The sequence below is a fragment of the Miscanthus floridulus genome, chromosome 18 (genome assembly GCF_019320115.1).
Source record: "Miscanthus floridulus cultivar M001 chromosome 18, ASM1932011v1, whole genome shotgun sequence".
Taxonomy (NCBI): Eukaryota; Viridiplantae; Streptophyta; class Magnoliopsida; order Poales; family Poaceae; genus Miscanthus; species Miscanthus floridulus.
Genome location: NC_089597.1, coordinates 11589491 through 11601811, shown reverse-complemented (window position 1 = coordinate 11601811; position 12321 = coordinate 11589491). Strand labels below are relative to the sequence as shown.

At 43.8% G+C, this 12321-nt stretch overlaps 3 protein-coding genes across 5 annotated transcripts in view; 1 reads left to right on the top strand and 2 right to left on the bottom strand.

The window, feature by feature from the left end:
• The window catches only part of LOC136522506 (aspartyl protease family protein At5g10770-like), a 39332-nt gene extending 27911 nt beyond the window's left edge, over positions 1-11421 (bottom strand). For all 3 annotated transcript variants that reach the window (XR_010775919.1, XM_066516317.1, XM_066516315.1), the window contains exon 1: positions 11402-11421. Coding sequence is in view for 2 of the 3 variants with exons in the window: in XM_066516317.1 (XP_066372414.1) it covers positions 11402-11415 (14 nt within the window). In the remaining variant the exon portion in view is untranslated. The remainder of the gene's footprint in view (positions 1-11401) is intronic.
• On the top strand, positions 5074-6139 carry LOC136522480 (uncharacterized). Its single transcript, XM_066516294.1, has 2 exons — positions 5074-5150; positions 5239-6139. The coding sequence occupies exon 2, from the start codon at positions 5305-5307 to the stop codon at positions 5956-5958; it is 654 nt and encodes a 217-aa protein (XP_066372391.1). The 5' UTR covers positions 5074-5150; positions 5239-5304; the 3' UTR covers positions 5959-6139.
• On the bottom strand, positions 9598-11116 carry LOC136521084 (aspartyl protease family protein At5g10770-like). Its single transcript, XM_066514800.1, has 3 exons — positions 10855-11116; positions 9722-10750; positions 9598-9615 (listed from the first exon to the last, which is right to left on the bottom strand). Exons 2-3 carry the CDS (start codon positions 10244-10246, stop codon positions 9598-9600), a joined length of 543 nt encoding a protein of 180 aa, XP_066370897.1. The 5' UTR covers positions 10247-10750; positions 10855-11116.
• Positions 11422-12321: the final 900 nt, after the last annotated feature.

Here is a 12321-nt window from a genome sequence, read left to right as displayed (position 1 = left end):
CGCTAGAGAGAGGTCCGGTGGCTTCAGTTTCAATGGTTCTTCGGTTCAGGTAGAGCACAAAACCAAAACAGATACTACTAGAGAACAGACTTTAGAACGATGTCCCAATTTGGCATTAGCCTCGACATTTTTTGCCCACCCGGGACTCCTTTAGTCCCGGTTTGGGTGATGCCCCGGGAATAAAGATTAATCTTTAGTCCCGGTTTGGCCTCATAACCGGGACTATCCCGGCTTATAGACCAGCTCATTTCTTCCTCCCCGAGCCCGAGCCATTCCATTCAAACTCACTGCCTCTGTTCTTCAGCTTGCTGTTGTTCTTGCTCTCTCCCCCTCCATTGGTATTGCTCTTCGATTTTGGAGGTAACAAACTTAATCCCCTTATGTTTTATCAATAGCTTATCTCATTTTGCGATATAGATGCATGTGTAACTTTATATGTTGGACTTTATTATGATTTTATATGTCATTTTTAGCTCAAAATCACATGATGATTTACATATATGTTTGGATAAACAAAAGTTAAATTAGTTCATCAAAATCACGCCTCGCTCGTCCTCGCTGGAGCACGCGCCATCCTCGTCCCTGGCGGCTTACGTGATCTTAGAATTAATTTTTCCATGAAATGAAAAACTTAGAAAATAGTTAGAAAATTATAGAAAATCTGTACTAGTTGAACTTGTGGACCGTGTTCAGCTCAGCGAGCATGTTCTCTACCGAGCGGTAACGGACGTCAAGGAGGAGCTTTGATTTTACGAGGGAGAGCGGCAACGGTCGTGGAAGACCGTGTTTCCTTCCTCGTAGAATCGGAGTTCTTCCTTGGCCAAGTACGGTGCCGTCCGGTGGAGAAATGCTCGCCGAGATGATCACGTAAGCAAGGTCAACTAGTACGTATGGTTATTTATTGAAAGATGTTTTTGAGCTATGTGATTTCTATGTCATTTTTAGCTCAAAATCACATGATGATTTACAATAGTAAAATCACTTGATAGTTTGGTATTTTACTATTATACATAGTACATATTTCATGGTTTAGTTAGATAAATAAATAATTTTAGTTTTGTTTAAATATATTATTTTAGAAAATGTGAAATTTACACTACTTTGCAAAAATAAGTATAGAAAGTAGATGACAACTGGTACCGGATCCTCGGCCTCTCGTTCGGTTGCGAAACGACTGAGGCCAGAACTCCCTCTCATTATCTGCGGCAAGTGTAAGCAGAAGATTGTGATGGAGTATCGAGTCAAGAGACAGGGACCCAACAAGGGTTCTTGTTTTCAACAAGTGCCCGGATCGCGATGTGAGTTTCTTACGCATTTGATTATTATGGCTAATTGACCTGCTTTTCTTAAATATTTTTGACTAAATATTTTTTGGCTTTAATTTCAGTGGGAGGGCAATGGATGCAATGGTTGGTACTGGGAGGAAGATTATGCTACATACGTGCAGAATTCGGGTGCGCTTGAGGTAGCGGCTGCTAATGATGAGGCAGTGAGCCAGTAGGAGAAGCTTATTGATATTCAACAGAAGAATGATTTATCTGTTTTAGTTGCGTACGGTCACGAAATAATTATGTTACTGAAGTGCATTGTAGTTTTAGTTTGTTTAGTGATAGTTGGGATACCTACAGAAGCCGCCAGAGAAAGAAGGATGAGAAGGCAGACCGAATCCGTGTATTGGAGCAATTTGTTAATGAGTCACGATAAGCATAGCTTGAATCACGTGAACAAGAAAAATCTCTTGAGGCAAGAATGCAGGAGGAGATCAAGAGGCAAGTGCAGCTAGCAATGAGTCAAATGCAATCGCAATCAACGCCGGGAGTCACCATTAGCCCCGTTGGTCAGATGAAAAGCAGTTGTGCTTCCACGGAGCTGCCAGTTATTCAAGGTGACGTTGGGTTGCGCTTCCCTATTGATGACATTACCGAGCCTCTAACAACATGTGAGTTGCACATTTCAGATGGTAATAATGCATCAATCATGGTGGCTGTCGGGGTTGTATCTCCAATAGACCGAACGAAGACACCAAGAATCCATGGGTCAGTTATTCAACCTGGATATGCTAGCGTCTCGGTCGATAGAGTGCTCAAAGGTTACAGCAATGTTCCTCTTGACATTGAAGGCGGTGATGGGGAGAAGACACTAGAAGAAGCAGAGAAGACATTTATTCAATGGCACAAACGCTTCATCATCATTCCTGGGGCGCCACCGCTTCCCCTACCTCACCCTAGGTACGAATGAAAGTGAATGAAATATTATTTTCTATTAATTTTATATTGGCTTCAAAATTAATTGACCCACAACTTGTTTTTGTAGCAGGGTCTCCCCCCAGCCTAGCCCAATCATTCATTCCCCATCTCATCACAGCGTCGTGGGGGGCGAGACGACTTCATCCCCACGGCGATCTCCAACTCCTACACCGGCCCCATCGCCTCCACAACGATCTCCAACTCCTACACCGGCCCCACCGCCTCCACAACGATCTCCAACGCCTCCACGCCGGACTCCAACACCGGCCTCATCGCCTCCACGCCGGTCTCCAACACCGCCCCCACCCCCTCCACAGCGACGCACTACAAAGACGTCTAAGGTCCCTGTAGCAAAGAAGACCCCAAAAAAAGAGTTATTTCTCAAGAAATACTTCCTGAAAAGACTGATGAGCAAATAGCAGCTGAAGAAGACAAAAAAGTGAAAGATTTTTTTTATAGATATCCAAAAGCAGAGACAAGCGAAGCTTAAGGAGAAGTCGTACTTTTACATACCACGAGATCAGCTGAGGCAGAAGGTCGAAGCTCACAAGAAAAAGATGCTTGAAGTTCATAAGCCTCCGCCACTATCAGACTATGACCGCTCCCTCGTGAAGTCACATGATGCACATAAGAAAAAGAAAAGAGCATCAGGGAAGGATGCCCCACAGCTCGGACAACAGAAGCAACCAATGCAAAATCTTGTTGTTGCTAATGAATATGGTTCCAACATAGAAGTCTATCGACCAGACAACTCTGGACAAGTGTCGGTTCAAGACCTTAATGCTTTTTTTGAACAAACTGGTTTAACCTTGGATCAATTGACGGGCAAAGCTCCAATCCAGAACCTGGAAGTTGATACCTGGAAGACTTATAAATTTGGCAAAAGTCTGTATAACCCTGCGGCTCTGAATGAATTGGGTACGCAAATGTATTTGCTCAACAAGTGGTACATGCAGGCGTGTGGCAGGGGTGAGCAGTGGATCTTTGTCAGATTTAGAGACCATCATTACTTCCGCGGCGATGACATCTTACATATTAGTTTCGAAGAATTGCATCAACTATACCACTTGGACGCTCTGGACAAATCAATCATTAGCTCCTTTTGTTTGTAAGTGATTCTTACTTTTATTTAATAAACTCACTTCCATGCGTACGTGTATATAATTATCCTCACATGTAACTTAAATTTATATACAGATTCCAGATGTCAGAGCTCTAAAGAATACAAGACACCAGTGTTGGCTTCATTGATCCTTATATCGTATTCAAAACCGATATTATTGTCAAGGAGCACTGGGTATCTGAAGCACAGACGAATATCACGAAGTTCTTCGTGAAGCAGTACGACAAGACAACAATACTTTTCCCGTACAACTTTGAGTAAGTGTTAATAATAATGTAGTCTACACATTTTATGTAATATCAATACAACTTATATGCATGTAAGTGTGTGTATAAACCAATGCAGGTTTCACTGGATACTCATTGTCATTGAGTTAAACTCAAGTCGGTTAGTAATCTTGGACTCATTGAGAAAAGAGCGGGCACTATACCAAGATATGATAGACATTATCTAGAGGTAATTTTGATCTCTCGCGCACAACTATTATTGAATAGACTTTGCCATAATTTATTAACGATCGTACATTATTGGTCGCACAGGGTTTGGAAAGAGTTTATTCGGCAACACCGCAAGGATTGCAAGGCACCACTTAATGTAGTTGAAATACCAGTAAGTTGTACTATATATACTTCCCCACGTGTTTAATTACTATATCGTACTTCAATTTACGTGTGAGATGATGAGAATAATCTTCTTCTTGTACAGTGGTGTTTGCGGTAGCAACCAGGTAATAACTTATGTGGATACTACGTTTGTGAATTTATCACCACACACATAAGAAGAACTCCTAAAGATGTCCTCAGAGTACGTATATATCAATTTTTTATTTATTTTTAAATGAATATATATATATATATATATATATATATATATATATATATATATATATATATATATATATATGTATTAATACTTTTCCTTTTATTTCAAATGCAAGACTGAATGGTTGAAACGAAGGGTCATGCAAAAAGACAATCTGAAAGCAGTTCAAGAGTCAATAGCAGGATATCTTCTAGAAAAAGTGCTAAATTCCAACGGCGAGTTCTACTTTGATCCTAAGGAACGAATGATGTAAATTAAATGTTTATTGATATCGTTATTTTCAAGAACAAGATTATGAAAGTGTTGTATATATACATATATATCTATAATATGTATAGTTTCATACTTTATTCGAATATAATAATGCTCGAGATGAGAATTAGATGTAATTATATGCGTGCGTGTATTTATATTAGCAGCGTAGAATACGTACACAAAAACATATTATATATTAAACAAATATGTGTAACTGAACTGAAAACAAATTAAACAAAAAAAAGAAAAAGAAAAGGAACCTTTAGTTCCGGTTGGGGTTACCAACCGGGACTAAAGGGTGCGGCCACGTTTGCTCGGCTGGAGACCAACCGGGACTAAAGGTCCCTCTTTAGTCCCGGCTCGATGACCAGGACTGAAGGTTCCACCTTTAGTCCTGGGATCGTTGTCCCGGCGCGGTAACCGGGACTAAAGGCCGTTACCGCCCGGGAGAACAAGTCCATCATGTAGTAGTGAGAAGCCAAACACTGAAGTTCTAGAACTCAAGAACCGAAACCGAAAACTGAAAAAATCAATATTGCGGTTTGATTCGGTTCTCGATGAAAAAGTGACTAGCCTGATCTAAACAGAGCCGTGCCCTTATATAAGCTGAAATGGAACAAATAGCTCGAGCTTATCTTTTTTGGCTCACATCATAGACACCTAACTAAAACATAGGAAAAATGATATTTTAAATTTGTTTCAAAGTACGTGTCAGCACCAATCAACAAGCTAATCACTCATCATTGGTCGATTGTTGTATATCAATTGATTCTGTTGCGTATTCATGAGCAGGTGCAGGTAGGTGCTGATCAACTGATAGACTGATAGAGCCACATTGCTGAAGTGGAGTCAGTAGACATGAGAGCGGACGGGGACGACGACGGCAAGACCTCGGCGTTCCGGTGCCTGGACGCGGCGCGGTACACGGTGGCGGCCATGGTGACCGTGCTCATCGTCGCCGTCGTCGTCACCTCCCTGAAGGTGGTGCTCCGTCCGGAGTCCCTGCGCCTCTCCGTCGTCGACGGCGTGGTGTACTCCACTCCGCTGCCGGCGAGCGAGGCGGTGACCCTGCAGCTCAACCTCCGGGCCGAGGACCCCAGCGGCCGCGCCCGGATGTACTTCCTCAACGTCACCGCGTACCTCTTCGACGGCGCGACGCCGGCGTCGACGCCGACGCCCGACGAGGACTGCATCATCTTCTTCAACCCGACCGACGAGGCCGTGCGGCAGGAGATGGCGGTGGACTTGATGACGAGCGTGGAGGCGACGAACGACCCTGGCGTCATGAACCAGACCTACTTCGAGCTGCTGTATGCGGATGGCCGCGTCATCGGCGACATGACGCTACGGGTGGACGGCAGCCTCGTGACGGAGGTGAGCTCCGGGTTCAACATGACCCGTCTGCAGGTCACCTACTACTGCCGGCCGCTCCTCGTCGGCGGGAGCAAGGGTGGCAAGGTCTCCATGGGCAGGAAGGACGTGCTCTGCACGGATAACCTGGGCAGTCAATGATTGATTCTCCATGGTTACGCCGCCCACTTGCAGGATAGTTAGTCCATGAGGGAACCAAAGTGTGTTTCTTGTTTCAGAATCAAGCGCGGTAGAGTCCTGTGTATTTTGTTGTTATTATGTAATCTATCTACCCTGGCACCTGTGTTGTGATGTTTTATAATATATTTTGGGATGTTCAAGTACTATTGTTTCACAAATATAAATGGGATATTTCACGATTATCTTTGAGTAGCCATGAGATATTTATGGTATATTTTAAATTATTTAAATAGTATCGTCATGTGATGTTCTTTTTAATTTTCCTTTATTATGTGGGGTTTTTTCTTTTATCTTATGCTTTGTTCAATCTTTTATTATTTTTTCTATTTATGCTCTTTATTATTTATATATTTCTGAACTTTCAAAGTTTTTGTTATTCATTTTTTCTATTTTTATAGATATTATGTTATTGATTTATCTATTTCTATATATTTCATAACTTTCGTTGTTTTTTAACGATATTATAATACTATACCAATCGCATGAACATATAATTTGTTCTATTAGATCTGGAGTGTTGTTCTTCTGAACCGAGAACATTTTTCTTATGAAGAGGAACATTATTTTTTGAACCTAGAACATACTCTCTGCTCAATAAAAGAAAATGTTCTATCTTCGTGTGATAAGTGTTCGTTAACAAAATTTTATCCAAGTATATCCATGCGGGTCTTGTTTCAAAGGGTTTATTGTAAAGAAACATGATGGTGTAATCAGAATTTAATTTGGAAGCTTGGTTTAGCAGTTATAGGTTTTTTTAGTTTTATTAAAACTATGACATCAGTAACACGCAGATTGGTACTATGTCACCAGCAACATGCAGATTGGTACTTTATCCTACGGCTCGCTTTGAGGGGTGGTCGAGCGTGGCTGTGTGCCACCCTGGTCGGCGCATATGAGGCCCCCCGTGTAGCCGCGAGAGAGTATAAGAGCCCTTCATTTGCCTATTTGATTCTTCGGCTCTCGAGAGGCTTTGTGTAGATGAGACAGCAAAAGTTTATCTATATCTTAGAGATATTTTACGGTGCTTACAAATAATGAGAGTTGTTCATTTGATGAGATCTAATGGTTTAAAATTTAGAGGAACCAATTAGGAGGAACTTAAAATGTAGACCCAACGTAAAAAAAAGTGTAGATGAGAGAGGCATCCCAACCACGGCGGGGCCACCGCCTCGGTCATCGACGATGACGAGAGTAGAAGAAACAACGGGCACCGTCCGGGGAAGGAAACATGATGAACAAACGACCGGTGTGGCGGCAGCGCCTTGATCTGGGACGCGGAGGGGCCGAGTGGGGGTTGTTCCCCATGCAGACATGAAGGGCTCCCTGGCAACATTGACGCCATCACCATGGGCAACCACGAGGACAGGGGTTGCAACATCAGTAGACACACCATGGAGGATGGAACATGATGAACAATGGGTGGGCCCACTAGAGGTAGGTGTGTGAGGAGGTTCCTGCAAAGGTGGACTGCGCGATCAGGGCCGCTGATGGCGGCTCCGATAGAGGCAGCAGCAGGGGAAACCATAGGGTCGCCCCCACGTCGCCCAACACAACCCCATCCCTCCGACCAACAAACTAGCCTCACTAACCCATGAATTGTTAGATCCACGTGAGGAGAAGTTGATCGGATCTGAAGTTTGCTTGTTGGATTGGAGAGGGAAGAGGTTGGATTCGGGTGTTGGCGGATGAGTGTCAAGTTGCCATGGCTGGCTGTTGCCCCGGGACGCCTCTCCTCGTGCTTGGTTTGTGGAGTATGTTTCCTTCTTTTTATATAACTAGCAAACGTGTCCGTACCGTTGCAACGGAACCTAATACATATTGGAATTGGACTCCATATCATCGCTAGACGCGAGTTGTTTTAACTCATATGAGCATGACTCATGAGTCTAGGTCACTTATGAGATACGGAGGGCGTGACCCAATACGTCTTGGAATCAGACTCCATACCGATCATCGCTAGATGCGAATTGTTCTAACTCGTATGAGTACGGGTCATATGAGTTTAGGTCACATATGAGACACGGAGGGTATAAGTGTAGTTTGGGAAGTAAAAAAAGTGAAACCGAAGAAACTCTCCTCTGTCTGGTAGTTAGAGAGAGGTGGATAAAAAAATAGGATAAAATTTTGGCTCTTTAAAATTATATTATTAGGTACGTCTCAAAGTCGAACTCCATACCATGGCCTACACACACGCTGCTAGAAAGGTGATCTCATATTAAATTTGGATCAGATCGTGCTAGTTTTGGATTGCAAATGTGATGTTGTGTTAGATTTCAAAAATGGTATCTTGTTGAATTGCAAATGTGATCACGTAGAAAACTCATCAGTGGAAAAAAAATCAGAAAACAAAAAACAAATCAAAAATCATGAAAACTGTGCTATTGGAAAAATAATCCAAAAATAAAAAGAATTGGAAACCACCGTGGAGTCACGGAAAACAGTTTCATTATTGGAAAAAATGGAGAGAAAAAAGAATCAAAAACCACCGTGAATTAGTGGCTGCAGGAGGAAAACTATTCAGAAATGGAAAACTAATCAAAAACAGAAAACTAATTGGAAACTACTGCATCCGACTTCCATCTTCCATCCACACAAATAGTTAGGAAGAGGTGAAAAAAAATAGAGAGAAATTTTGCCTCTTTAATATTTAATATTAGGTATAGATATAGAAATGCAAGTGCCAACGAAAGGAGAAAAAGGGAAAAGGGAAGAGGAGGAAGGGTAGGGAGGCTAGCTAATTTGTTAGATTTAGATGTTTGAATTTGATATTTTTGCCACTAGACATATCACTACTGCTCCCTCCGTCCCAAATTATAAGTTATTCTAACTTTTTTGAAGAGGCAAAGCATTTTAAGTTTGACCAAATTTATATAATAAAATAATAATATTTATGATATCAAATAAGCCTCATTAGATTCTTCATTAATTATATTTTTATAGTATACTTATTTAATGTCATAAATCTTTATAATTCTTTATTAATTCATGAACATGTTGGTATGTGAACTGGACATGTTAGATATGTTTTTTTCTCGATTATGCAAAAGGTTTGCTCGTTTTTGTATTAAGGTAGAGAAATTGTTCGATACAACACGCATTAACGGCGCCCTAGGGGGTCAATAAAGTTTTACATGGACGCTCAGATCTTCCTAGTGTACTGTTAGATATGTTGGTAAGTGACTAAGTGATCTGAGCATGCATGTATGTCATGGTGGTCGTATATACTTTCATGAATTAATATATGCAAGTTGTGCCATGTTACGAATTATGTAGGTCAAAATTTTGGCATACTTGCTATAAAAAATTTGCCAAATTTTATTAAGTTCCGGTCAGATTTAAAATGCATGTAACTAGGTTAAATTATGTTGCCAAAACTGTCAAGGGAAAATAGCAAAGAACTAGAAAAGTTAGAATAAATCTACATGAACAAAGTAGCAATTAATTTCATACATGAATCGACGCTAGTGACGCGAGAGTCGTGCCTGCCATCCCAAATCTCAGAGCCGTGGCGCATGACGCGCTCCCACACGAACAAAGCACGTGTCAGCGGAGCCAACCAGCGAAAACTGAACTGAACAAACTAGCATGCATGCCTAGAGTTTATTCAACACAAAGGCCCTGTTCGATTGGAGAATTTGGAGGAATCTGAATGAATTTGGATGAATCTGGAGAAATTTTTGAGAGAAAAACACTGTTCCGGATAAAGGTTTAAGTGCACGCGAACTGGGCCAAATACAAACTGCCGGCAGTACGTAGTTGAGCTCAGCACGCCGCCTCCGACGTCGTAGAGCACCTCGATGGTCTGCTGCTGCACGTTGCCGATGATCCCAGGAGCGCCGTCGCCGCCGTTGGGCGCGAAGGCGAGGCAGTCGTCGAGCAGGATCCCCGAGGGGTCCAGCTCAACGGCGGCGTTCCGGTCGAACACCAGCGCGACCCTCGGCACCCTGACGACGAGGACGCCGGCGAAGTCGTAGCAGGTGTCCAGGCTCCCTTTCGGGGACGCCAGCCGATACGCGCCCATCCTGCTCCGGAACGCGGCGCGCAGCGCCTGGTACGCCGTCGGCGGCAGGTGGGCGATGGCCGTGCGGGAGTCCATCACGGAGCCGGCGGCGAAGACCGTCGCGGGCACATTGAGCCGCTGCCCCTCGACGGTGATGCCGCGGAGGAGGACGCGGTACAACGTGGGCGCCTGGCTGAACCTGAGCATCGGCGTCGCCACGAACGTCCTCGTCCTGGAAGACGGCGGCATTCCGAGGATGAAGAACCCGGCGTCGCTCGGCGTCGTTGGGAAGCAGTACGAGAAGGCGATGCCGTGGGTGGCCGCCGTCTGGGACACCAGCTACTCCGGGCCTGAGCCAGGGCTTTTGGTGCCCTGGCTCAGGCCCTGCTCGGCCTGGGTGCAGCCGAACTGGAAGCTGCGGACGGCGGTGGCGGGGGTGATGGTGAGCAGGTCGGAACTGTACGTGCCCAGCGTCGACGACCCGTCGGGGTAGGTGACGCGGTACTGGCACTGTCCGTTGATGCAGCCGTTGCCGTAGGGGCCGAGACGCGCGCACGCCGGCGAGCCGCACGGGAAGGCGGCGTAGGTGGGCGACCAGGTTGGGTCGAAGAATCTGATGCCGCCCGTCAGCATCGGGTGGCATTGCACCCACGGCACGTCGCTGGAGGTGTCCACCATCATCGTCTGCATCGTCCCCGGCATGCTCCGCCTCCTCCTGCCGCCGCCGCCGGTGGCCATCGGATGAATCCTAGACTGCAGGAAAAGGGAGATGGATCGATCGATCGCTTACTTAATTAGACAGAAAAGAAAACTGAATAATCTTGGTGACAAAGAAAAAATAGTTTCGTTCGTAGTACCGTGGAAATGCTGTTCGCTGAGCCGACGTTGACGTCGACTACGGGCCCGTGTTCCATAGCGGTTGTGGTGCTTTTCGCCGGGCGCTTCTTGACCTTCTCATCGTCGGCGGCATTGTCATCATCGTCACCAGCAGACAGCACCGTCATCTGGATGTTTTGGACCCGGAGGTCGTCCTGCCGTAGCAGCTCGCCCAAAGACGGCGGCTTCTGCTTGCGGCGGTGCGACGATGACGACGGCGGCGAGCAGGGGGCCATGAGAGAGAGACTAAGCCGTAGCCACGTGGCGTTCTGGTCACCATTTGGTACGGTGGAGACACTGCAACAACCCAACATCATTCAGTAGTATCGCTTCAGATCAATTCTTTTAAGCTATTTGTGCGTGTTTTCGGATCATACGAACCCCTGTGTCCGGAACAAGCAGCTTTCGGCTTCAGCGAGCGGATCGCCACACACGTGTACTCGTGTTGTTCCGTACTTCCGTGTCTGCTGCTGCACGGGGAGGGACACTAGCAGGAGAGAAGCTGAGGCTGAGCATAAGTAAGAGAAGCAAGACGACAGCATCCGCCATGGCTAAGCTTTTACGGGCACAGGGAGTACTATTAATGGTGATTATAGTCTACTAATTTGATGCACACATGCATGTTTCTGAATTTTATGTGAATTTTGGGATTTATTTTTTTCCCTAGTGACTCGATCGTGAGTAATAACATGGTGGCTCTATTGGGAATAATCTCTAGTTAGGATTTCTAGGATTATTCTTTTTTTTTCCTAGTATGAGATACTATTTGTATTTAGTTGAAATATAAAGTTAAGTTATATAAGCTCTTATTGCACCTATTTATGTGATATCATGAATCAATATTTTAGCTTTCAGTTTTTGATCTAGTTGCTACAGTTTTTTTTTGTCCATAAGCTAACTTGAAATTATAATTCTATTGTATGTTTTATTCAAAATTTATTTTTATTTTATTAGAAGAATATTCTAGTAACCTCTTAGTTCTTATAATGGTAAAACAAGTCATCTCAGCATTTACCATGACACTCAAGATGTTGAATTATTTATATTAAAAAATTATATGAGTGTTAGCATTTTTTTATTGAATATAAAATGCTTAAAATTAAATTAATTTCGTATGATATAATGTTGCATTTAAAATGTTTAAATATTTTTAAGACAATGGCTTACAAAATTTATCGTCATGGACGATGCACACCTGCTCTAGTTCTATTAGTACCATGTTCTCTAGTACTAGTGGGACCCATCTATCAACGATACTCTACGATTGGAGAGAAGACTTTGGGAGATGCAATGGTACGTTTGCACAGAAGATTTTTTTTTCTCTTTTTTCCTACAGTACCACCAGTACCCGGTGCCTCTACAGTGCATCTATACTGGATGTGCACGTTGTTTTCTTTCGATCGAGGACTAGCTTTGCAACAATCCAAAAAATTTTGGGTTTAACAATG